Genomic DNA, 26,198 nt, shown 5'->3' with positions numbered 1-26,198 from the left:
CTGGACACAGCGGCCACGGGGGGGACCCACAGGGGATGCACTGGGGTGGCCCTAGGTGGGCGGTGACAGAAGAGAGCAAGATGACCTGAAAGCCCAGCAGCGCCAAAGCCAAAGGCCACAGAAAAGGGAAAAGACAGAAGGTGAACCGTGCAGAGGAGCGAATGCTGCCACCAACCCCCCTCCCTGGGCGGGCGGAGACACTGCCGGGAGAGGTGTTGTGGGCAGGAGGGGCCGAGGGGAGACAGGCCCCCTGCAGCTCCCGCCCCAGCAGGCTGGCGGCTGAGTTCAGCTCCCAGCGGGGAGGCCTTGAGCTCCAGGTGGCCGCCCATGGGTCCCCACAGCCTGCAGTGTGCTTCTTCAGAACCAAAAGAAGGACTCGGCTGTTTCAAGTCTCTGACCTTGAGCCACTCTTTTAAAGGGTTCCACTGATAAGGTCAGGCCCACCCAGGATCACCTCCTGTTTGATTAACTTTAAATCAATTGATTATGGTTTTTAATTACATTACAGACTCAAGTCACCTTTGCCACTTAACATCCAATGACAGGAGGGGCACCCCACGGTGTCCACGAGAGGGACTCGCTGGGCATCATCATAGAGCTGCCTGTCATGCCTGGTCCTCAGCACTTTGTACCCCCAGTTTGAAGGGAAAAAAGAGAGTGAATACGGGGATGAATATCAAAGAAAAAAAAGACAGTAAATTACAGAAGTGTATTTGTCAGCGTTCTCCAGAGAAACAGCCAATCGGATAAACACAGAGAGATTTATTATGGGAACTGGCTCGTGCTTTCACGAAGGCTGAGGATTCTCCCAGCCTGCCATCTGCAGCTGAGACTCAGGAAAGCTGGTGATGTAGTTCTGCTTGAGAACAAAGGCCGGAGAACCAGGGGCACTGGTTTGGGCCCAGTCTGAAGGCAGGAGGAGACGGCGGCCCCAGCTCAAGGGCCGGGCAGAGAGAGTGAATTCTGCCTTCCCCCGCCTTGTAAACTCCCATCCCCGCGTGTGATGCCACCAAAGTGGGAGCTGGCACGGGCTGGGGCACATAGCAGGTGGTGGTGGGGCTTGGATGGAAGAGAAGCCTGGGGTCGCCTGTCTGGTGAGGAGGAAATCGTCCGAGGCCTCAGGGCACCGGGGAGCCCAGTGGGCGCTGTGATTGTTTTCCCATTACCATCCTAGGATAACGCTGATTGTAGAAAGATGGAAGCAGGAGCAGGGACCCGGGTAAACTAAATTTAATTTCTTTTAACATGAGGACTCAAATCCAGATATATCTGTTGTAAAGATGTCCGCTTAAACTAGCGAATAAAAGAGCTAACATCTAACTCTTCATACTTTATTCATGTGTGCTTTTTATATTTATCTACGGAGTAAACTTGTTTCAGGTGGCCACATATGGAAAAGTAAGGAAAGTGTTTTCTGAAGCTTATTGACGAGCGCAGAGCCTTGTTCTCTAGACAACGCTCTAACCCACTCTCATTTATTCGTTCTGTTTATTTACTCACCAAAGTAGCTTCCAAGATGGCCCCTCATGATCCTTGCCTCTGGTATTTGTGCCACGTGGACCTGAGCACAGCAGGATGCCTTGGGAATGATGGTGGGTGGTCCTGAGGCAAGTGATAAAGAACAACGGGACCCGGCCTTACTCTCTGGGACCCCCACTCGAGGGCAAGCGGCCGCCATGTTGTGAGGCCACTCAAGCAGCCCGGGAGGCTCTGTCGGGGCTGCGGGGCCACCAGCCGCTCCCCCTGCACAGTCCCCTTCTCCTCCTCTCATGGGTGTCAATCACCAGTAAACACTCATGCCCTTCCATCCCAAACCATCACGGCACCTGCTTCTGGAGAGCCCGGCCCAGAGCAGGCTCCAACGGTGAGGAGGGGGAGGGAGACGCGTCCAGGGCTCACGTGGCTCCACCCCTCCCCACATCACACCCGCCCTTTGTTCCCCACTGCGGCCCTGCTGAGCTGCTAAGAGTCGGCTGCAGTCAGGCCCTCTGACTCCCCAGCTGCCTACCATCCGGTTCCTTTATTAAAGCCGGGACTTTTTATCACTATAGCAGTTCCTCTCCCTCGTCAAGTCCTGATACACCGTCATTAGGCAAAGAAAAAGAAAGCTCTATAAAGGATAAGAAAAAACATGATTTTTGAAACCAGAAAGGTCCTGCCTTAAAAACGTGGGTTTGATTTTAATTTTCTTCCAAACATGTAGTTCAATGTTTATATAATATTTTATGTAACCTTGTAGGATTTCACCAAGAAAGTTTCTGGATTTGAAACCGTGTTCCTGCATCTTAACTATTAAGCTACCTGTTCCCTTTTTAAATGAGGTTTGATTCTGAGGGAGTTAAATTCAAGGGCAGTTTCAGCGTGAGATGTCAGGCAGCTGGTGCTGGGAGGGCCTCTGGGTCCCGCCAAGAAGCGCAGAAAACCCAGGGAGCAATGCTTCCTGCGCTCAGGGTATGAAAGCTTCGCCCAAGAGCCCCGAGGGGATTGTGGTGGAACCTGCAGGTCCCTGGGGCCCTCCCTGCTCCCTGAGGTCTGGGGAAATGGCCTAGAACTGCACACCCTCCTCCCCCACTGTCGATTCCAGAGCCCGTGGGGTGCGAGCCACAGTGTCGGGTGCCCTAACCCACCTTCCCGGGGTGGTGGCCGCTGCATCCCTTCCATCTTCTGAATCCTGAACCTTGTGCAGTTTCTCTTGCAGCCAACCCTGAGCCCAACCTTAAAGGAAGAGAATTCTGGTAAGGTCGTCCTGGCTACACGAAGCAGACACTGTGCAAACCACCCAGACACCAAACCAGATGACTGTCCTTGGCGGGGCTCTCCGGACACTGGTTACCCTGGCAGCCGCTCCCTCCCCTTCTGCAGGCCGCCAGGCCAGGCATCTACCTGGGAAGCCAGGGTCGGCACCGCCCAACCCCACTGGGGCTTGGGTCCCACTCTGCACCTGTCCGCCTGCAGACAGTCACCCACCCGGGGGAAATAAAGTGTAGGCAGTGATGCCAGCAGAGTCTGTTACTTATTGTCGTGAGTTAATTATTCTAAATTAACAAATATCCTGTTTACAAATGTTAACAGAAACAATTTAGGGACTCCTACTGCAGCATTAGCACCCAAAGATTGAAATGACGACCTGAAAAAAAGAAATGAGTCAAAATTACACATTCCTGCAATTGGTTTATTCGAAGCTTACGTGTCAACCAAAGAACAAGCCATAACAACAGGAATATTGATGAGTTTAGCTTAATAAGGAAAAATTCTACTAAGCTCAATCTTTATGCACTAATTTGGAACCACTTACTAGATATATTAAGCAAACGACATGCAGAACAGTACGTGGCTTCCCCCATTTGTCTTAGACAAGGGGACAGAATATATGTGTTACCTCTACTTATATTTTACGTGTTCTCTGTACGAACACATACACATACTACATACATTTGCTTATATAATCCTACGCTACTTCTGGAAAGACACGACGGACACGGATGTCACTGGTGGCCTCTGTGGAGGGGACGTGGGTGGTCGTGGGGCAGGGACGAGAGGGAGACGTCACAACATTTTATACCTTTTGGCTTAGAACCGTGTGTAATGTTATCTACTGAGAAATAAAATTAAAGAGCAAATTCTAAGACAAGCAGCAATGCACCCCTGAGAGCATACACTACATTCATCTCTCCAGGGCATTTGGGGAAACACTCATGGGGTGTTGGGGGCTTATACTGTCACAGAACTTTGAAAAGCTTATGAGTGCCTCTCGAGCTCAGTTTTCAAACCTCAAATACGCATTTCAGAAGGAAGAGAACAAAGCACAGCCAGAGCCGGATGGTTTCTTTAAAGGAAGCCTGCGGGGCCCTCAGGGCTAACGGTCATCCAGGCTGAGCTTAGCAGCAAAGAGCGAGATGACGGGGTCATCCCCAGTTTCCAGGGCCAGGTCATACGCCGTCTGCTCTCTCGCGTTCTTCTTCTGAACGCTTGCGTTGCATCTGCGAAGGAAATGGGGGTGAGCGGACGGACTCAGGTCTCCGAACCTTCCCTGCCTTGGAGGCCAGTCTGGGAGCTCCTGGCCCCCGTCCCAAACTGCCCCCAAGAGGCCACCGTGACCAGCCCTCAAGGGCAGCTCTACCCTGAGACCTGAAGGGCGCTGTGATCTCACACGTCCAGTGCCAATCCCGGCCGTGGGTTCCCATTGCATCAACGACCCACAACCAAGTGGGTTTAAGGGGCAACGTTTTCATCGTGCTTTTAAAAGCCCTTAGTGCCCTGGGAGCCATGGGGGGATTGTGGCTCCATTACTGGGTCAGCTGTTCAGGAACCAGGACCCTCTGAAATCCTCACAGGCCAACAGGGGGATCACTGTGGCCATCAGTGTCCCTCGGAGGCCAAGGAACATACCCCAGTAAGGCAGCAATGCACTCCCTTCCTGCCAGGCCCAGCACAGCTGCTCCATGAAGAGCTGTATTTTGGAGTCTGTTTGGATGGGAAAAAATCCCTGGCTAAATCCTTGGTTTGCATCCTCGAGAAACTGGAGACGGAGCAGGTGATCAAAGGGGCCTTGGTTTCACCCATGACCTATTTAACTAACCCAGGAAAATCTCTTGACTCTGCCCTCTCTGCTCCTTTCCTTGGAGGATTTGGAGGGTAAGCTTTCATATCAGATAGAAAGTGAAAAGCTATACACATATTCATTTTTTAAAGTGAGAAACCCCACAAGGATATGGTTTGTAGTCAATTTAGCAAATGCTAATAAATACTATGTTAGTATATTTCCTCCAAGAGTTCATGGAACGCATTAGACACGGTCTCACCCTTGGCTTGGCCCTTTGGGCACTGTCTGTATGACAATAACCTCTCAGGACTATGGCTCCTATCCTTGTTTAGGGACAATGACCTTGGCTTCAGTGAGTTTGGCTTGTGTGATATGAAAATAAACACCCATCTTAGAACCCAGAGGGCAGGCCCGAGAGGTCAGACAGCATATTTTGCGATCTGCCAGACTGTCTCTACCTTGCCTGGTCAGCTCTGGCCCAGTGAGTGAGCAGTGGATGCTGCAGTGGAGGATGGGGTGCTACCTGCATTCTGGAGTTCATGAAAGGCTCCTGCCCAGAGGTGGCAGGAGTGATGGAGGCAGGAGTCGTGGCTGAAGACAGAGATGAGATGAGCATCTGGAGGTCTGCATTCTCCTGGCCCTGATCTTTCCCTCGACACCCCCACCCTGTCCCCTGCACCTGCAGATGTACCTGCTGCCATACATTTATCCCAATAGAGAAAAAGGATGGTGGCCTCTTTCCTGAAAGAGATAAACGGAGCCTCTGGCCACGTCCATGCCCAGAGGGAAGCTTTCCACTTGTCCCAGCCTGAGAGCAGCTTCATACACCCACAACCCACCCCACCCCCACCCCAGATGATAAGCTCCTGTCATACACACAGAATTCCCACTCATCTAGCCCATTCCGCATTCTCAAACATGGACGGATGACAAAGGGTCACACACATCTGAGAAAAATCTGCAGCATCAAAGAAAAATCAAATACAAATGTAAGAAATTAAAAATGACTGAAGACAATATCAGACAAAAACAGAAGGCTATGAAGAAGAAACAGTCAAAACAAAAAGGAGCTCTTAGAAAGTAAAAATATGACTGTTGAAAGAAAAAGTATTCAGCAGGAGGGTCAAGAAAATCTCTTAAAACAGAGAGAAAAAGGGAAATGAAAAATATGGGGGAAAAAATTAAAAAGACAGACAGAGGGGGTCAATTCGAGTGGTCCACCACCTAACTAATAGGAATTCTAGAAAGAGAGAATCGAAAAAAATGGAGGGGAGAAAATACCAAAGAGATAAAATTTCCCTGAGCTGAAGAAATACATGACTTTTCAGACTGAAAGGGCCAAGTGGATGAATGAACAACAGCACATCAAAAAAATACCCCTATGAAATTTCAGAACATCAGGAATACATGCTTCCAGAAGGAACAAACAGGTCAGAAATGAATAAGAACTTGCTGTAGCATTTTCATGGGCTATGCTGGGTGCTAGAACTCACGAGAGCAAGGCTTGATTATTTTGAACACAGAAATTAATATCAAGGTATTAGTAGTCAAGAGTGAAGAGAAAAGAAAGTCATTTTTGATATTCAAGGTCTCAAAAGTTTTTTTCTACATACCCTTTCTGAAGAAGTTACCTAAGGCCACACTCTAGCCTGACAAGGGTCAAAACCAAGAAAGAGGAAAATGTGAACAATAACTATAGGTGGATTCCAGTGAAAAGAAATCCCATGATGACCACTGTGCAGCCGGGCCAGAGGGCTGTCAGACAAAATCCGAGTAGGAAGTATACTCCAAGAGGAAAGTCTCTAAGAAAAAAAGCACTGAAAAAGTAAGAAACCAGGTAAGATTATGGATGTGGTGAAGGCATGTTCTTTTTCAAACCAGAAAAAAACAAAGGCAATCAGAAAGTCCAGGAAAATCAAAGTCACACACAAAAACACACAAGTTGTTCATGGTTTATGAAAGGAAATGAAATGTGACCTGATTTTGAATAATTTATGGTGTGTAAGGAGAATCTACTTGACATTTCTGGTAAGAAAATTTTACTTTGAGTGGCCTAAGTGTTGTTTTCTTGAACCTACAAACAAGAAAATATAATCAGAGTATACCAATGAACAATATTTATGTAGCTATTATAATGCAATTGCCCTTCATGCTTTTTAACTATTGCAATCAACCTATGGATGAAGAATAGATGTCTTCATTGTGTTAACACAAGTAAATATAGCTGTGATTAGTGTTGTAAAAAGTAAGCATATACTAATAGAAGTTGTGAGATGGAAGGGGAAGGAAAGGTAGAGGTTAAGGTAGAGAGCACTAATATACATTTATAAGCACTTACATCCAGGTGAATCAAGAGACACCACTGACATCATTGAAAGATGACGATTGAAATACAGGAGTTTAGGCATGTCATTTATATTTTAACCGTAATTAATAAAGAACAAAAACCAGAACAGAATGATCAAAACATGAAGGTCCGGTCAGCAAGCAAAGTCATCCCCTATGACAGCAAGAATCAGCAGCTACTGTCTAAGCTAAATCACGAGTGGTCGGTTTAAGTGCATTGTTCAGTGACAGAGATATAGGTGACTCTCGGGAGAACTTTAAGACATTTACATGTAGTTGTCCTTGGAGACGAGGACTGGGGGTGAAGAGGTGAGGGCGGCAGAGGACCGCCAGGCCCTTCCACAGAATTTGATTTTTCAATCATGTCCACGTCTTACTTCGATACAATTAAAAAGTGATTTGGTGCGTATGAATAGTTTCAATAAACATACACAAGTTAAGAAATCTTTCTGGCAGACTAGCCATAAATAAGGCGACGTCAGTACGACTAGGCCAGAAATGAATAATGAAACTGGTGACTAAACCTCCCCATACTGCTCTGTACCTAAATCAAGTCTGTCCCAGACTAATTCTGGGAGTCTCTGGTCCTGGGGGATGGGGGTGGGGGCCTTTCCTGACCACACCACACTCGATTCTCTTACCTGGCTTTATTTTCTTTGTAGCACTTATCATGCTCTGAAATTACTCATTCATTTGTTTACTTGTTTATTGCCTGTCTCCTCCACTAAACTGCAAGCCCCATGAGGGAAGGGAAGTGATGTCTTCATCACTGCTGTATCTCTGTCACCTAGAATGCTGACCAGCACACAGTAGGTGCTCAGAAACCACTAGTAAAATGAATACATCAATGAAAAGAATGAATAGACAGACAAATTTAGGGAAGGAGTATTGCCTCCAAGATTGAAACCCATGTGAATTGCAGGAAAACATAACTAAGAACTCTGCATCCACCTGTGGGAGGGTAATCCTCTGCCTGATTCGGGCTCCAGAACTGACCAGGTAATGAGAAGGCTTTCCACTTTCCAAAGTAAATGAGAAACTTAGCACTTTCACCGGTTTTGTGTTGCAGCAGAACTCTAAGTGTCCAAACACCCTAATGGTCTTAGACCTTGTCTAAGTTTAGATCTTATCATTCATGTAATTTCAGCTAACTTATTTGGCCAAGGCTCCTGGTGCCAACTAAATCTGAGTGGAATGATTGGTTAGTTTCTCCTCCTATTTCTCCAGAGGCAGTAAGTGAAAGCGGCAAGGCCACGTGCCTTATGACAGAATTTCCATGACTTTCCAAAGATCTGCCTTTGGTTTGATACAAACAGTTCCTGCAAGCAACTAAGATTTGGGGATCACCCTTCACATTGTTGTTGTGGGTGGTGACATTATTGTTATTAGTTTGATCAGATCAACATAACTGAGCGGTCAGGCACGGGGGACAGTCCCGTGTCCAACAGCACTGTGAGGTCACTCCTTACCACGGACCATGCTGGGATGATGCTTAACGTCTCAGTGTAAGAACGGTTTCTGGACCCTCGCTACTCAGACTGTGGCACCTGGACCACTGGCATCTCCTGAGAGCTTGCTAGAGAGGTTGGATCTCAGGCCTGGCCCCACCCAGACCTACCAAATGTGCATTTTCACAAGATCCCTGGCTGATTTACATACACATTAAAGTATGAGAATCATTTATCAAGTTCATCTTCTTAGTTTGGTGCATTAAAAAAATACACATGCCCTTTCCTTAATGTGAAAACTTGGACTTGGGAAGGCTTGGTGACATCTGTTAACAGAAATAGAACTTAAATCCAGTTGTAACACCTTTCACCCAGGGCTTCTGTTATTTAAGCCCCACGTGGCTCTTCTCCCAGAGCCAACTCACCCATCCCCATATCCTGTGTCAATCATCGCGCAGTGGACACTTTCCACTCAAATCCTGATAATCCTCTTTTTTCATAATCGCAGCTTCACCATTAAAGTCCACGCATCAGGCTCCGGGCACTACAAACGATCTCATTTCATCCTCCGCTAACTCTATGACCCGAGTCCGATTATCCCCATTTTACAGATGAGAAGACCTAGCAAGAGGAATGTGTTCATTTTCTCCACATTTTGCTCTCTCCTGCCTCCAAACTGTCCCCTGTCGCCACAGAAGACTCCACTTTCCCCTCCTTTAGCACAATTCCCAGTGGTCACATTCAAAGTGTACATTTCCCACGAGGTCTTTCAGATGACCTCTCCTGGGCTCTAAGTCACTTGAATTATTTGTTCATCTACTCAGCACATGTGTGAGTGCCAGCCTGGTGCCCCCAGGTGTGCCAGGGCCACCTGGTCACCTGTGACACAGTGCTTGTTCCTCTCTCGGGGAGCTCAGAGGACCTGGCTGTAAATTCAGGGTGGAGGGGTACACAGTGTGCTACGGGGGTCTGACCACGGAGGTCTCAGTCACACCAGACACCAATCTCCTCCTCAGCTTTCATCTTTCCTGCCTCCCCAGTGGCATAAATAAGGCTTCACTGTCACTTCACCCCCTCAAGTTCCTGGGGCTTCATCACGCATTTACCATTTGAACTCAGATATATTCACAGGGTTGCGGCATCTCCTAGGTGGACTCAAGACCTTCTGTCTTCACAACTCTCCCCAGGCTGGGAGCAGAGTGCAGTGTTCTATTTACTCAATAATGGGGCTGGGGGCGGGGATCTCTGATGGCTAGATTTTCTGGGTTGGTGGTTTCCTGCGTAACCACAGTTTGGTTTTGGAAGATGATGAATCATGACTCTGCCAACTCTTAGCTGTGTACCTAGCTCCCCAAACAAGTTAACTGCAACACGGCGAGGGCACGAGACGGAGCGCGTCCTGCCATCAGAACCCCATGCTGTGAGTCTCCTCCTCCGAGGAGCTTGTCATTGTCACGGCAGACATTCCAGAACGCGGTTGGCACAGCAAGTACACTGTGGTGCTCTGTGAATTTGTATCATAAAGACACTTTTCTACTAATGCACAAGCAACTCAGACTGTTTACTCCAATCTAAGTATCACGGTGAATTAAGGTACACTCTCTCTTTGTAAATCCTGAATTACCTAGAATAAAACTCCACAGGTGAACCTCTAAGTAAATTGATGGCTGCATTTTCCTCACTTGCCTGCTGGGGTAGAGCTCAGAGGCTCGATATTTGAAACTGCCAGTGAAGAAGGGCAGCTACTGTCCAAAAGCAAACAGCATCTCTCTGTGTCCCTCTCCTCACAAGACTTTTTGAATCCGTGTTTCTGAAGTCTGCTGGTAAGAGGTGTCAGCTTTGGTGGAAGATGTGTATTTCTCCTCAGCCATCCCCTTTCTGCTGAGTATGAGTTTATTCTGGTAAGAAAGACACAAACATGGGAACCAGAAACCCTAGGGAAGGGCTTTCTGCTACCGGCCAAGCTGCTGGACAGAAGTTACCTGTATGGAGACCACCTGGGCTGCCTCTCACCATTAGCTAAACAGGCTCAGGGTGAGAAGAGAATGTTAATCCTTGTTTGCAAAGGACAAGTCACGGAGCCTCTTTTACAGGAAAGTCAGATCGCCAGATGGCTTGTGCCTGAAGAGCTGTAGACAGTGGAGCCTTGAGGTCATGTTCCTGGGTCTACAGAGGTCCAGCTGTGGGGCAGAGGCCGGGTGGACCCAGGCCCAAACACTGTGAACTAACAAATATAAGCCACACGCAGCAGAATCGGTTCTCAGTGGAAACACCTGCTTTCTGAACCCGCCCCTCCCTGACCCCACGTGAGCTGTGTTCTGCTAACAGTAACCATGACAATGCAGGGGGAGCGACAAAGGGCTATTACACACCATTCAGCTAGACCATATAACCACGGCGTTAGACTTAGCAGAAACGCAAGGAGATCACATGTGGATAGATGTCAGTTTACAGAATGGTAATGAAGCAACAATGGGAACTGAGGAACACCAAAAAGAGACAGGTTGCCTGTTCCACGTCCAGAGTTAGGTTCATCCTGTTAGCCGGACTCTTCATAAAGCCAGGACTCATCACACTCAAGCAACAACTCAAAATGTACTCAAGCGATTTTTGTATCAACCACAAACATTATATGTAAATGCTATAAAAAAATCCTTATCTGAATTATCCAAACATAAAGTATACCTTCACACAAAACAAGGTGTCATTATTCCTACTGATAATGATAAGTGTGGGAATGTAAATGACGAAGCTGACAAGGTATGACGTCTGTGAACCCCAAGAGAACTTGAGAAAGTAAATTCCAGCCATCGAGTGTGTACACCCACAGGCCAAACACTCTGCTATAAAATTAAACTACTGATAAAAAGGGGGTCGTGTCTACTGACACAGGAGCCCTACTGGGCAGAAACTTTAAAAACCGCACATAGAAAAATTAAGAGAGAGATGTTTTGAATAAAAACGCTAGAGGAAATTTTGAAACAGAGGAGAACAGAAGCAAAGCTATTTAACTTTTGTCCCCTGTGCTCCTTGCCATCCTCGGCAGCACGACTCACAGACCGGGGCCCCCAGCTGCCTCAGTAACAGTGCGGGCGGCAGAGTGGTTGACCTGCGATTCCCCCAGATGACTTCCAGTTCAACAGCTTGGTCAGCGGGATGTAAGCAGTTAACAGCGAGGACGTGGACTCAAAACACTGTCCACCCCAGGTCCCCAGAGTAATTTGCAAGAGAACAGTGGACTCACAAGGCCGGGTGGGGTCAAGGGTGGGAAAGGAACAAAACCATCCCACGTGGCTGGGGATCTCGTCATCCCGCTTCCCAGCTGTGGAAACAGGAGACGAAGCGGTGAACCCACATGCACCGCCTCTCCCCGGGGCTGTTCGCATCCACGGACGACCGGATAAGGTTTTCTTTTGGCAGTAACTTCACGGGTACATTTCCCATCACGATGAAAATCATGATGAAAACACTGCTTAACACCCAACGGCTAAGGATTTGCAGGCCCACAAATATAAATGAGTTAACAAAATGGATCATCATTTATCAAAGCTACTGAAAGTTAGACAACCCAGCAGTCCGTTTAAAAACCTTTGTTTTGAGCTTCCCTGGTGGTGCAGTGGTTGAGAGTCTGCCTGCCGATGCAGGGGACATGGGTTCGTGCCCCGGTCCAGGAGGATCCCACATGCCGCGGAGCGGCTGGGCCCATGAGCCATGGCCGCTGAGCCTGCGCGTCCAGAGCCTGTGCTCCGCAACGGGAGAGGCCACAGCAGTGAGAGGGCTGCGTACCGCAAAAAAACAAACAAAAACAAAACATCTTTGTTTTACCCAGATTTGGAAAACAGAAGCAGTTAAGTCTCCCATTAAGGCCAGAACGGGTTGAAATGGTTCCTAAGTGGTTCAGGTTGAACAGGGCCTGCAAACTGCCTGCTCGGAGGAGCCCCCCCAAGTAGCAGCTGGCTGCGACCTCACCCCCAACTCGCCCTTCCTCGCGTTTCACCTACGGGCCCCACTGCTGGTCCACGTCCGCTCCCCTCTGCACGAGAACCGGGATCCCTTCATGGTGCTTGCTCGTGACCGCCGGGCTCAGAACGGGCTGGTCTTCGCTGTCACCGCAGTTGGGATCTGCTCCCTGCCGCGTGTAGAAAAGGACAAACTTGCACAAGGCCTAAGCTCAACGGCACCCGCTCGCCATCCTAGTAAGTATAACAAACCCTTGATGGAACTAAACTGCTTTAACTCAAAAGAGGCAGGAACCCCAAGACCCAACCTACAAAGACAGAGCTGCCAAGTCATGTGCGCGATAAAACTTGTGTTTCTGCTCCCCCAGCGGGAGGCCAGCCACCTGGATGGACAACCTTGCTTCTTTAGGAAACATCATGGTCACACTGGGTCACAGACCAGGGATTCTGTCCACCTTCCTGCACTTTATTTGGGCTCCTGTGCGCTTTTCTGCCTATTTTCTTTGCTCTAAAAATTAGCAACAGGTAACAATTAACGTAAAGTTTTTGACTAGCCGTTTAGCCCACTTCCAGACGGTTTTAAGTTAAGCGGCACTGTGATTATCACAATATCGAACAAAACTTCCATCTGAAAGAGACGGGGTGGCAGGCCTGGCTGAGCGCCTCAGGGAGGCGTGTTCTTGGGCTGCACTTACTTCATCGCGTAGCTGCTCCACCACAGACACTCTTCCTTCCCCTGCTGGTCCGACTTCCTTCAGCAGAAGCCTGTTTTCAGGCTGCAGGATCACAGAAGGTGGTCGTTTGCACGGCCGCAAAATCTTTTTACTGTCATGCCCCACTTGTCCAGGCTCAACCCTCAGGGCAAATGTTTCCTCTCCAGGGTAAGTTCTGAGTCCCAGGGACAGGTGAGTGTGAGCACGAGCGTGTATGTGTGTGTGTGATGTGTGTGTGGGGTGTGTGTGTATGTGTATGTGGTCTTCAATGGCCAGCAGCATAGATAAACACATCTAATGTAAATCTAGCCAGTCTCTGAAGCCTTGCCTGGGGGAAGGACACCACACTGACATTTTTTCATGTTATTAAGGGCAGGGATGCAATGAGAAACCTCGTAAAACCCCAGAAACCACACACCAGTTTTATTATGAATATTTCGAGGAAAAGCAACCAGGTGAATCCTAAAGTTTACGCTGCATGCTTTACAAGGTGTTCGAAATCAGCCCGAGTGTGACCACCTGCCTGCGGAGAACCGCGCCTCCCTCCCCCCACCCCGCCCCCCGACCAGGCTGGGTGCCCGTGTGCCTGCCGGGAGGCCCCGGGGCCCCGCGTGACTGAAGTGGTGGGGCTGGAGGGGGGAACTGACCCTGTGTCCACCTCCAGCCCGCTGCCACAGCCGAAGACGGCTGACCGGCGGGCAAGGTGGTGGGTGAGCAAGGGCACCCACTGTCTCTCCAAAGCTCCCGTTAAAACTATTCATGGTCCATAATTGTGAAGAACAAAACTCTAACAGCTGAGGGAAACCGGGAAAGGGTACCATGCATGGATCAGAAATGAAGAATCCCAAAGATTGAAAGCAGATGGAATCAGACTGACAGGGAAATCAAAGCCAAGAGGAAACCCAGCTGCAGACCCCAGACACGTGAGTGTGTTCTCTCCAGGGAGCCCAGCAGGAGGGCAGGCGTTGGGTGTGGCTGAATCCACAGCGTGTTATTAAAGGGTTTTACCATGAATCACAGGGATGGCTGGCATCCTCTCCGCTCTCCCTGCTTAAACCCTGATACTATTTTCCATACAGTTCACAATTGGCCTAACAGAGGCTTCTCCTGGGAGCACTGGGCCCGGGAAGGGCGAAGGGCAGAGCCCAGACGTGGCACGGGTTTGGAGAGCCAGGAAGGAGTGGAAACCGCCACGGCACTCCCACTACCGCGCTCATCAGCAGAGGAAAGGCCTTCCCATGCTGGCAACTTCGAGGACCCTCCTCCACCCACAGAGACCTCAGGCCCACAGACCCAGCTGGGCACCTGTGCTAATCAAACTAGCCCTTCGTTTATCAACATGACCTAGCAACCAAGGATCATCACATGTTCGAGACAAACCAAAAGCAAGAAAGAGAAAGATGAGCAGATAGAACTGACCCCAGAGGAAACAGGTGATTCAGGAGACTGAGGAGAACTTTAAAATAATTCCAGTGAATAATCTTGAGAGATTTTAAAGGTTTTGCCTCCATAAAGTAAAAACACACTGCTATAAAAAAGGGGACAGAAAATGAAAAAGTATTCTTCCATTTAAACAATCTCAAAATAAAACATTAGATGCACAGGCTGAAGAAGACAGCTCTAAGGATCAAGGAGAACACATACCGTAAGCTGCTGCTGCTTCTCTTGAAACGTTTTGGTCTTGAAATTCTTGGTCTTTGTGACCTTCTCCGTGGTGTCTGGGGTGCTCTGGCTGTAGTCACTCACTGTAATGACAGGAGTTGAGGACCAAAGTGAAGCCCCCCGCCACTCCCATCATGTAAAGAGCCACTCTCCTGCCATGCCCCCCTCAAGAGGTCGGAAGGAGGAAAAGGCTTTTATAGAAATTTCTATTTGATGAAACCTGGCCCGAAGGACTCCTGGGGCTGTCCTTCTTGGTCCAGAACCAGAGGATGGGAGGAGGGAGGGGAATAAAAGGGGCTACAGTTCTCAGGCCCCAAAGAGCACCCCCTGCCCCAATTTATCTCCCCAGTTCCTGTGAAAGACTGCAAAGGTCTCAGGCCTGACTTTGGGGTGGCCAGAGGAATAACATGGGTGGAACGTGAAAGTCAGAGGCCTGGCTGGGCCGGCAAATCTTAAGCAGTTCTCTCCATCCTCGCCAAGTCCCTGTGTTGTTTTTGGTCAACAGTTCTTTAGGTTTCTCTTTTTTAATTACTATTTTTTCTTCCAGGTTTACTGAGATGTAACTGACATACAGCAGCACTGTATGAGTTTCAGGGGCACAGCAGAATGATTTGACTTACATACACCATGAAATGATGACCGCAAGAAGTTTAGTGAACATCGTCATCTCATATAGAAACAAAATGAAATAAATAGAAAAAAAAATTTTTCCTCGTGATGAGAACGTGTAGGATTTACTTTCCTGTAACGACATCCATATAGAACTGGTCAACTGCTTTAAAGTCCCCAGAAGGGGACAACTCACCCAGGTTGGACCCGCTGCCGAAAAGCCCGTTCCCTCCCTCGGTGACACTGCTCAGAAAGTGGTCGCTGAACTTCACCGCCTTGTTCAGGTAAAGGTTCTGGCCAATGAAAACATTCCAGCACCATGAAAGATGAGGCTGCCGCGTCCCAGCAGAATGGTCTCCCTGCTCACCTGCTCCTCTTTCTGTTAACAACAGCCCTGTCTACCCAGACAGTCAAGGCTGCAGCGTGACCATGCTTCCAGACACCTCCCTCACCTCACCGTGATGTTTTGACCATTCTGTCTCTTACGCAACTCCTCATTCTGGCCCCTCTTCTCACAGCGAGATCATTGCAACAGCCTCCAACCTGCCAGCCCACCTTCCCTGTGGCTGCCCCAGCCCCTTTATACAATGAATGTATACGCAACTGTGTCCCTCTGTGCTTACAAGCCTTCCATGTCTTGGGATTAGGGTGGCCTGACGGGGAGGCTCAGGCTGCAGAGTCTGTATCCTGGTTTGGTCACTTAGTAGCTTAGGGGCCTTGGAAGAAGCAAGCTGCTTAACTTCTCTGAGCCTCAGTTTCCTCACCCGTAAAGTGGAAATATTATGACCAGCCTCAAAGAGATGTTGTCAAAGCAAAATGAGGTTACATGGATGTCTATAAAATGAGGATGGGTGATACACAGGCCAGACCCAGGATTCTGCATCCACCTGGACCGGTTCCACAGCGTGGCACCCTGCTCCTGCCATCGGGAGCCACCTGCTACTTCTTGAGCACAGAACACGCAGGCTAAGAAAAAACACCACAGAACCTGGGACACATCCCCGACTTCTACGCGACGGACAGCATATTGCAGGTGCTCTTGTGTCTGTCCAGTTCCCCTTAACCAGTCAGGTACCATCCCAGCTGCCACGTTGGCTGCTAACAGCTCACAGCTGACCCCCGTCTCCAGCTGCCCTCAGTAGGTGGGTGCTGACCTGCCCTAGCGGTTATGCCCCTCCCCCCCAGCCTCAAGTGGGGACAACTGTGTGGTGTGACTTGCCGTGTTCTGCGTCCCTCAGTCCCATTCTCCTGAAGCACCTCCTCGCCCAAGCTCTGCTGCAGCCACACAACCGAAAACACAGCATTTAGTGCTTTCCTTGGTTACAAAGCACATTCACGTGTATCTTCCCACCGGACACTCCCAGCCTCCCTGTGGGTCAGGCAGGGCCCAGCTATCTGTCCCAGTTTTAGAGACATCGTTAGCACCCTGCCAGGTCACGGCCAGGCCCGAGTTCCCCTCCTTTTCCTTGCCTTCTTCACTCTCTTCTCAATCCATTAATTATCCTTTTGTATGTTGTGACTTCTTGTCCAATGAAACTAAAGCTGCCTGTATCAGTTAATGTTTGTCACACACTTATGGGCTCCATGGCAATGTTCCAGTTACCAAATGAGAGGGAAGATCCAGGGAGACATGGCCACAAAGTACGGCTTATTTATAGGCAAATAGGTCAAAGTACATATCAGCAAACATTTCTGTCAGTCTTTCGCCTATACTCAGACTTCAGTGGGTATAAATAAACCTGAGAACTACAGGACCAATAGGGTGGGTGATAATTCCTTTCTGTTCTTATGACATCTTTATGTGCCTGAAAGCTGGCTTCTCTGAGGTTTAGCTCAGTTATTTATCTAATTCTATGAAATTGCTGGCCTCCAGTTAAGTTTCATAATATTCTAAACTCCTCCTTTCTATGAATTATGCAGAAGCATTTCAATAAATCATAAGCTACCATTTACTAGGTCAGTCAATTTTGAAATGAATAACTTCCGGCGGTTTTACTCACCTTGTTTGAGACTTGAATATAATTCAGCCTGATGCTAACTTCATAGCCATCCTCATGGACGGTAGCAGAGATGAGCTTGTAAAAAAGTATTAGAGAGAATTCACAACCATGAGTGTGGGATTCAAAGCCCGGAGCCACAGCCAAGAAATTCTGAGATGCAAAGCTGTACATTTAATCAAACATTTAATTAACACAAAGGAAGGCAGGAAAAGAGAAACAAAAACTAGATGAAATAGGACACAAATGGCAAAATGGCAGACACAAATCCAGCCTTCTCCATAATTCCATTAATTATAAATGAACTAAATACTCCAATCAAAGAGCAGAGATTGCCAGATTGGTTAAGAAAGCAAGACCCAAATTGATACTCTCTATAAGAGACACACTTTAATGAACCCACATGGCTACAAGTCATCACCTGGCAAAAAGTAACCTGGGAGGGCCAGGCCTTGGCAATCAAGGGCCAAGTATTCAGATGAGCAGCTGTCTCTGTAAATAGTGGGAGGAATTTAGATCAATGGGGCTCAGCAAATGCTTTAAGGATCAGATAGTAAATATTTAGGTTTTGTGGGCCATATGGTCCTTGCCATTGCAGTGCAAAAGCAGCTACAGACAATAAGTAAATGAATGAGTGTAGCTGTGACCCAATAAAACTTGATTTACAAAACTGGTGGCAGGCCAGATTTGCCCCACAGGCCACAGTTTTGAGACCCCTAGATTAGGCCAAGGAATTAATAAACCACCAAAATAGATTATCAAAGGAAACTGAGCACTACTTGACAATGACACAGTTCCAGTGTTGGCCTAACTTGGTGGCAGAGGAGGGGATGGGCTAACTTTGAAAGGTTCTTTTAGTCTCATGACAGAGGAAAAGGTCTTCTCACAGATGTGTGTCTTTATAACAGCAGTATCCCTGGGGTCTAACAGACCTGCTTCAAATCCTGAATCCCCTGAGACCCAGAGTGTAGTCTTGGGCAGGTCACCAAATCTCTCTGAGCCAGTTTTCCTGGATGTCAAATAAGGCAAGGAGGCATGGAAGGTGGGGCAGGAAAAAGAGAAAGGGCAAGTAAAGTGCAATTTCAGGACAGTCCGTGTGAGCAACCTCAGCCTGATCCCATGTTATGCTCCAGAGAGGAAGTCCTGCTCAGAGGCCACCCACCTTTCCCATCCTGGGCTCTGCAATCAGGGCCCGGAATTCAGGGTTGTTCTGAGCATAAGACCTGAGGTGAGCGGAGATATGGTCCACCTGTTTTCTCCAGTATCCTAAAGAAGGAGAGAAACCCAAACACACGGATGATTCTTCTGGGGTGAAGGAGGAAAAGTGTCAGCATGCAACATGCATTTTCAGAGAGCTCATTTCTCTTTGCCAAACTCTGTGATGGTTTTTGCTTTCTGAACCTCGACTGTGCACTAGAATAAGTTCCATGAATATTATAGAATTCCAAAGGAACGTATTTTGATTGCCATATCTGGGGTCTTTTTCTTTTATTCGTTTAAAATTAACCATATTGAGAAACAACTTACTAATAAAGTGCCCCTATTTTAAAGGTAAGTGCCCCTATTTTGAGTTTTGGAAAGGTATACATCCCATCGATATGGAGAACATTCCCATCACTCCAGAAAGCTTCCTGTGCCCCTTTCAGTCTGCACAGGGTTTAAAATAATTCGAATTTATTGCCACCATTTAAGGCTTGAGAGATTTCACGTGAGTCTGGTTTCTCGTGCACAGGTGGGCGATACAGTAGCACTGGGCCTGCCCTTCTGCCAGGCCTGGCTGCCTGGGGCCGAGGGGTGGCTGCCCGCTTTGGACGGGGCAGGGCGCTACAGCCGGCCACAGCCCTTGCAGGCCTGGCTGCCTGCCTTTACTTCCTGGCTCTGCTCTGTGGCCACTTGAGTATGAAAGCCTGCATCGGATCCCACCTCATCATTTTACCAGTGAGGACACTAAAGCTGAGAGCAATTGGGTGGCTTTTGCAAGGTCATCCAGACATCTAAATCTTACTCAGCCTTACTTTCCTCACCTATAAAATGGGACTAATACCTCTTACCTCATACGTTATTGTGACACCAAATAAGAGAACCTCAGTGTCTTAGTTTGGGTACCCCTGACAGCAGAGCCTGAGACGAATATTTAGTACAGGTAGTTCCTTTTGAAGGTGACCCTGGGAAGCACGAATGATGGAGCAGAAACAGCAGGACAGGGCAGGAAGGGAAGTCAATTAAGAATCTGTTAAAAGCTGGTCAACGCCGTGGGCAGTGGGGCTCCGTCCTGCTGGGACCTAAGAGGAACCAGGCAGAACACACCCCAGGTCTGTGCACCGGACAGAAGGACCGAGGCATTCACTCTCCGCCCCCGGCCCCGTGTGTGAGCTCCAGCACTTCTGAACTGCACCCGCCTGTGGACCGGCAGTCTTCTACTGCTCTGAGGCAGCAAAGCAAAGAGATGCCGTGGCACGTTTGACGAGGGACGCGAGCAAAGATGCGCAGAACCAGCCACCACGCTGTGCTGGAATCAGGAGGGCAGAGGGGTCTGGGCATCACGAGAGTCGGCTGCCAGTAGCTGACATAACCCCAGAGGGAGCACCGAGCCCAGCACAGGGTTTGGCACAATGTAGGCACATTCACCCCACAGTCACTGAGCACCTCCTGTGTGCCATGCACTGTCTGAGGGCTGGGGATACAGCAGTGAACAAAGTTCTTGCCCTTGAGGAGTTCACAGGTGGACCCAGAGAAAATACAGGTAAATAAATAAATACGCAGGCAGGAGTATGCTAAACACGAAGATCTGACTGAGAATCTACAACAGACGTACAATTCCAAGATCAAATGTCAACTCTCAAAAAAGCCTACAGGGAGGGCTTTATGGAAAGGCTGGGAGGGGTGAGGGGGTCTTTTGGAAAAGGTCCTGGCAAGACCGTAAGTCCTCTTTTGGGGGGGTGAGGTCTGCTCCCTCCCAGCTCGGGATGAAAGAGGGGGTTCCAGGGGCTGCCTTCTGCTATAGGGAACTGAGGTCCCATGTCTATTTTCTGTTGGTGCCAAGCAAAGCACCCCAGAACTTGGTGGTTTAAAACGTCAACCACCTGAGGCCTCACACTTCTGTGGGTCCGGAGTGTGGTCAGCGCCCAGCAGGGACGGCTCATCTCTGCCCCACATGGTATCAGCCGAGCCATCAGCTGAGGCTGGGGGTCCGAGATGGTCTCATCCCTGTAGCTGAGGCCTCGGCTAAGATGGCACAGAGCTGGGGGTCGCCTGGCCTCTCTTTTCCCGTGACTGCCGCCTGCACCCGCTCAAACGTCAGCAGTCTTTGTGGTGGCTGTTGGCTGGGCCCTGAGGCATCTGTCCTCATTCAGTGATCTGTCCTGACCTTTTTACACGGCACTCACTTCCTGGGGAGTAAATGCAAGCTCCCAGCCCTCCTAGGTCCAGGCCCGGAACTGTCGTAGTGTCTCTTCTGCCACTTCTGCTGATCAAAGCAACTCGCAAGGCCAGTCTAGATTCCAAAGGAAGGGAAACAGCATACAGGGGTGGGAGAGGTCATTCTGGTCATCTCTGCAGACGATCGACCAGGACACTCATGCCTGGAAGACAGTAGACTGGGTCCTGACTCCCAGTTGGGAAATCCATGAGGCAAGAGAAGAGCTGGGAATGACTGACTCCCAGCTCTGCAGCCCAGGGAACTCAGGGGACCTCATCCCCGTGGAACCATAAAATAAACAAACATTTAAAGTGTCTGGGGCTTCCCTGGTGGCGCAGTGGTTGAGGGTCCGCCTGCCGATGCAGGGGACGTGGGTTTGTGCCCCGGTCCGGGAAGATCCCACATGCCGCGGAGCAGCTGGGCCCATGAGCCATGGCCGCTGGGCCTGCGCGTCCGGAGCCTGTGCTCCGCAACGGGAGAGACCACAACAGTGAGAGGCCCGTGTACAGCAAAAAATAAAAATTAAAATTAAAAAAAGGGTCTGGAAACGGTTCTAGGGACATAGAGCAAATACAGAAACATCTGAAGAAGAAACTGTGCTAAAACTCAGAACAGCAAGAGTCTGTGGTGTTTGAACCATGACCCACCCCCTCCTCCCCTCTCTCAGCTGAGCACGATGAAAACTTCACTCCACATGGTTCAACCATAAACACACAGCTCCCTCTCCTCCCAGCTCCCAGCTCCCAGCTCCCAGCTGGAGAGCCACGGAATCTTCCCAGAAGAAGCAGGATTTCAGTGTTTCTCATCCCGCCCCCAATTACCTGCTGCAGAGACCAAATTCTGGGCAAGTGCAGTCAGGAGTGGGGGCCCCCCCTCCTCTGTCCAGCCACCATTTATGGGATGGACGCTCCCCTTTGGGTCTGGTACACTGAGAATACTGCGGTCCAGGTCATCCTTGTACTGGCTTATTTGTAAAGCAGAGGTCTCATAGAAGAAGAGGCAAGTCAAGAAGACCAGAGGTGACAGCTGCACCTCCTTCACTGAGTGCCCAGCCGCTGAAAAGAAACACACCATTGTCCCCACCCCCCTGATCCAGAGCATTGGCTCAGATATTTTGCACAAGGGAAGATAAGACAGAGAGCTCCGAATCTCCACAGGAACCCACTCCTTTGGCAAGAGTGTGAGGAAGTTCAGGCCTAAGGATAACAATGAATGATGTGGTAAAAAGCAAGTAAAAGAAGCCTAGAGATAGCAGTTAACCCATGGGCTGGCCAGTTTACCAAAGAGAACCACAGAAGTAAACAGCTAAGAAGAGCTCTCCTGAAGTCCGAAAAATATCTCAAACACTGATCTCAAAAACTATCCCTATAGAGAATCTCAAATTTAATTGGATTAGGGAGCCGACAGCAGCCGCGCGGCGGGCCCAGACCCACGCGGCCGAAGCTCCTGCAAACTTGGGCGCGCGCTCGCACCACTGCGCCGGCGGCCCGAGCGATGAAGATGGTGGCGCCCTAGACGCGGTTCTACTCCAACAGCTGCTGCCTGTGCTGCCATGTCCACACCGGCACCATCCTGCTCGGCGTCTGGTACCTGATCATCAATGCCGTGGCCCTGCTGATTCTATTGAGCGCCCGCCCTGGCTGATCCAGATCAGTATCGCTTTTCAAGTTCTGAAGTCGGAGGTGACTTGGAGCTCATGGATGATGCCAACATGTGCATCGCTATCGCCATTTCTCTTCTCGTGATCCTGATCTGTGCAAGGCTACTTCTGTTTATCAGCATCATCTTGACTTTTAAGGGTTACTTGATTAGCTGTGTTTGGAACTGCTACCGATACATCAATGGCAGGAACTCCTCCGCTGTCCTGGTTTATGTTACCAGCAATGACACTACGGTGCTGTTACCCCCGTACGATGATGCCGCTGTGAATGGCGCCGCCAAGGAGCCGCCACCACCTTATGTGTCTGCCTAAGCCTGGAAGTGTGGCATAGCTGGGAGCGATGGCTTGACTTTCATACATCAGAGCAATAGTTCTTTAATTTTACTTCTGAGATGAGCTCTCTGTGCCGATTTGTTGCTGAAAGGCTACAACTTAAAATTTTAGATGTTAAGTTGAAACTCTCTGTAGTTTGAAACCTATGCTTTACCTAGAGCACCGTGATAGAGTAACTGTAGAATTCTTTCTGTGGGGTTGGGGTGGGCTCCCCTAGTCTTTCCTCAGCATTGAAACTACCCAACAATCCAGATGAACCTTTTGTCCGAGGAGTCTGTTGTACATGCTGAGCTCCAGAGTTGAAGAATTTGTGACACTTTTCTCTCCATTCCCTCCTTTCTCTTTTGAAAGCGTTAAATAAAATCAAAATTATACAATGCTTTTCTTAGGCCACTCCAGTTTATAGAACAAACCCTTAGGAGAAAAGGAATGTTAATCGTGTAAGGAGTCCACATATACACATAAATAAAACAAGAATTTCCTTAGATCCTTTATGATTTAAATTCAGTGACAATTTGAGTTTGCTGGTCAAGGATTTTGTCCACGGGTTAGAGACCCTTTGTCAATTGCCGGCAGTGAGGACAGTCAGTCACCACCCCGGTAGCTGCTCTTGTACACCCATGTCTGGGGTCACGGCACGGTGTGTTAGAGGGGGACCGGTTGGCCCTGTGTTGTATCAGGTTCTCCCTTTCTCACAGTTTCCCATCCCCACTCAGAGCCTAGTCTGACTCAGGGAGGACATCCATCAGCTTTTGTCAAGTGGAATTGCTGATATGTATTTACCCAACAATCTGAAAAAGGTTTTCTTCTCTCCCTGCAAGGCACATCCTACTACTTTGAATTTCTGAGTATGCCTCATCATCTTTTAAAATGAGTGTAAAACAGACTTCAGAAAAATGGGAGGTGGCGGGGGTGCTTTCCATGCAAAATGCCCTTATCTTGACTACCTGAATTTCAAGGGACTTTTATATATCCGTATGTTCAAAAGTCACAGCTCTCCTGTTTGTTCATTATTGAATATGCTGTAAATGAAGCCATTTGCAATTAAAGTGAGATTTGCCCACATCCAAAAAAAAAAAAAAAAAAAGTAATTGGATCAGCCTGTAGAGCAATTTACACCCCCACAGTGTGGTGGAAAGTAATAAAGCAATCAGCCAGCAATAAGTGGAACTTAAAGGCTGGTTATGGTCAGGGAAAGAGATGGTCAAAGAGAGCCTCGCGAAAATCGCGGTCATCCTAGGGTGACAGGGTGCATGGCCAAGGCCTCACTCTCCAAGGAGCAACTTCAGAGGTGTCCCACTGTGGGGGTGAGACAGAGCTCAGGAACCTGGTCCAGCTGGTCACTAAACAAACAGACAAGCAAATAACAGTAACAAGCCTGGAGGTGAGGTCAGTACCCAGAGTTGCTACAATATGTTATTTTAAATGTCCAGGTTCCAAAAATAAAAAGAAAATTTAAGAGACAAAAAAAGAATGCAAAGAAACAAGAAATTGTGATCCACACACAGGAAAAAAAACAGGCAACAGAAACTGTGAGAGAGGTCACATGTTGGAGATTTAACAAAGATTTCAAAGCAGCCATTGTAAATATATCCAAAGTACTAAAAGAAATGATGCATGAAGAAGTAAAAGAACGTGCCTCATGAAATACAGAATATCAATAAATATATAGAAATTATATATAAAGAGAACCAAATAAATATTGTGTAGCAGAAAAGCATAATGATTGAAATTAAAAATTCACTAGAGAGACTCAGAAGTTAATTTGAACTGAAAAAAGAAAGAATTAGCAAATTCAGAAACAGATCAACAGATATTATGCAATGCAAAAAACAGAGAGAAAAAAAGAATGAAGAAAAATGAACAGAGCCTAAGAAACCTGCAGGAAACGATCAAGCATACCAACATATGCATAATGAGAATCCCAGAAGAGGGGACAGAGCAAAATGCAGAAAAAATATTTGAAGAAACAATGGCCCCAAACTTCCCAAATTTGATGAAAGGCATGAATTTACACATCCAAGCAGCTCAACAAATTCCAAGTAGGGTCCACACCAAAAGACACACTTTTAAGAGACAAAAACAGAGAATCTTGAGAGCAGCGGGAGAGAAATGACTCATCACATACAAGGGATCTGCAAGAGATTAACAGCAGATTTCTCACCAGAAATCATGGAGGCCAGAAGACAGTGGGATATCATATGCAAAGCACTCAAAAGAAAAAAAAAAAACCTGTCAACCAAGAATCCTATTCCCAGAAGTTATCTTTCAAAAATGAAGGCAAAATGAAGACATCACCAGACACTAAAAAACTGAGGGAAGTCATTGCTGTCAGACCACCCTATAAGAAACACCAAAGAAAGCCCTTCAGGCTCAAAGCAAATGACTCCAGACAGTAATGTGAATCCATACACACAAAAAAACAAACAGCACTGATAAAGAACCATGTAACTATAAAAGACATTATAAATGCCTATTTCTTTTCTTCTCCTAACAAATATAATAATATATTGCATAAAATAATATGTATATAGGTGTAGTATTTGTCCTATAACATATAGAAATGTAATATCTTGGCCAATAAGAGCACAAAAGAGGTGGACAGGAGCAAAGCTTGATTGGGCTAAGGAAATGGCTCCAGATGGTAACTCAAATCCACAGGAGTAAACAAAGACAACTAGAAATGGGAAGAAAGGAGGCTAATATGACAAAAGCCATAAATATATAATAAAGTTGACCCTTGAACAACACAGGGGTTATGGGCACCAACCCCCCATGCAGTTGAAAATCTGTATATAACTTTAGAGTTGGCCCTCCGTATCCATGGTCCCACATCCGTGCACTCAACCAACTGTGGATCATGTAGTACTGAAGTAAGCATACAGTGAAAACAAAAAATCCACATATAAACAGACCCACACAGTTCAAAGCCATGTTGTTCAAGGGTCAACTGTAGTTCTTTCTTCTTTCAGCATTTTTAAAAGACATAAGGTTATATAAAGTAATAAATATAACAGTGTTTTGTTGGGTTTGCAACATATATAGATATAATATATATATATGTAGGCATTGTTGTTATATATACCTATAAAACCAGGAAGAAAGAACAGAGCTATATAGGAGTAGCATTTCTGTGTCACACTGGAATTAAATTACTATAAATCTGAAACATATTCTGATAAGATGTGTAAGGTAAGGGGCTTCCCTGGTGGTGCAGTGGTTAAGAATCTGCCTGCTAATGCAGGGGACACAGGTTCAAGCCCTGGTCTGGGAAGATCCCACACACCGAGAAGCAACTAAGCCTGTGTGCCACAACTACTGAGCCTGGGCTCTAGAGCCCGTGAGCCACAACTACTGAGGCTGCATGCCACAACTACTGAAGCCCACGCACCTAGAGCCTGTGCTCTGCAACAAGAGAAGCCACCGCGATGAGAAGCCCACACACCACAATGAAGAGTAGCCCCTGTAAAAATTATCTGCATGTCTCAGCAATCCCTGTAAAAAAAAAAA

The 26,198-nt window shown here is 47.8% G+C and overlaps 1 protein-coding gene across 8 annotated transcripts in view; it reads right to left on the bottom strand.

Annotated features, from left to right (window-relative positions):
- Positions 1–3,166: 3,166 nt before the first annotated feature.
- DZANK1 (double zinc ribbon and ankyrin repeat domains 1) overlaps positions 3,167–26,198 on the bottom strand; it is a 75,023-nt gene continuing 51,991 nt past the window's right edge. For 6 of the 8 annotated variants that reach the window (XM_060031310.1, XM_060031304.1, XM_060031307.1 and 3 more), the window contains exons 13-19: positions 18,440–18,543; positions 17,281–17,355; positions 15,477–15,573; positions 14,654–14,754; positions 12,992–13,072; positions 12,339–12,466; positions 3,167–3,980 (exon numbers count right to left, since the gene is read on the bottom strand). In XM_060031310.1, coding sequence (XP_059887293.1) covers positions 3,857–3,980; positions 12,339–12,466; positions 12,992–13,072; positions 14,654–14,754; positions 15,477–15,573; positions 17,281–17,355; positions 18,440–18,543 — 710 coding nt within the window. In that variant the 3' untranslated portion in view covers positions 3,167–3,856. Of the gene's footprint in view, positions 3,981–12,334; positions 12,467–12,991; positions 13,073–14,653; positions 14,755–15,476; positions 15,574–17,280; positions 17,356–18,439; positions 18,544–26,198 lie in introns of all 8 variants that reach the window. The other 2 variants (XM_060031311.1, XM_060031312.1) reach the window with 2 other exon arrangements.

Source organism: Delphinus delphis, chromosome 15 (genome assembly GCF_949987515.2).
Source record: "Delphinus delphis chromosome 15, mDelDel1.2, whole genome shotgun sequence".
Lineage (NCBI taxonomy): Eukaryota > Metazoa > Chordata > Mammalia > Artiodactyla > Delphinidae > Delphinus > Delphinus delphis.
This window is presented reverse-complemented; position numbering and strand designations above follow the sequence as displayed.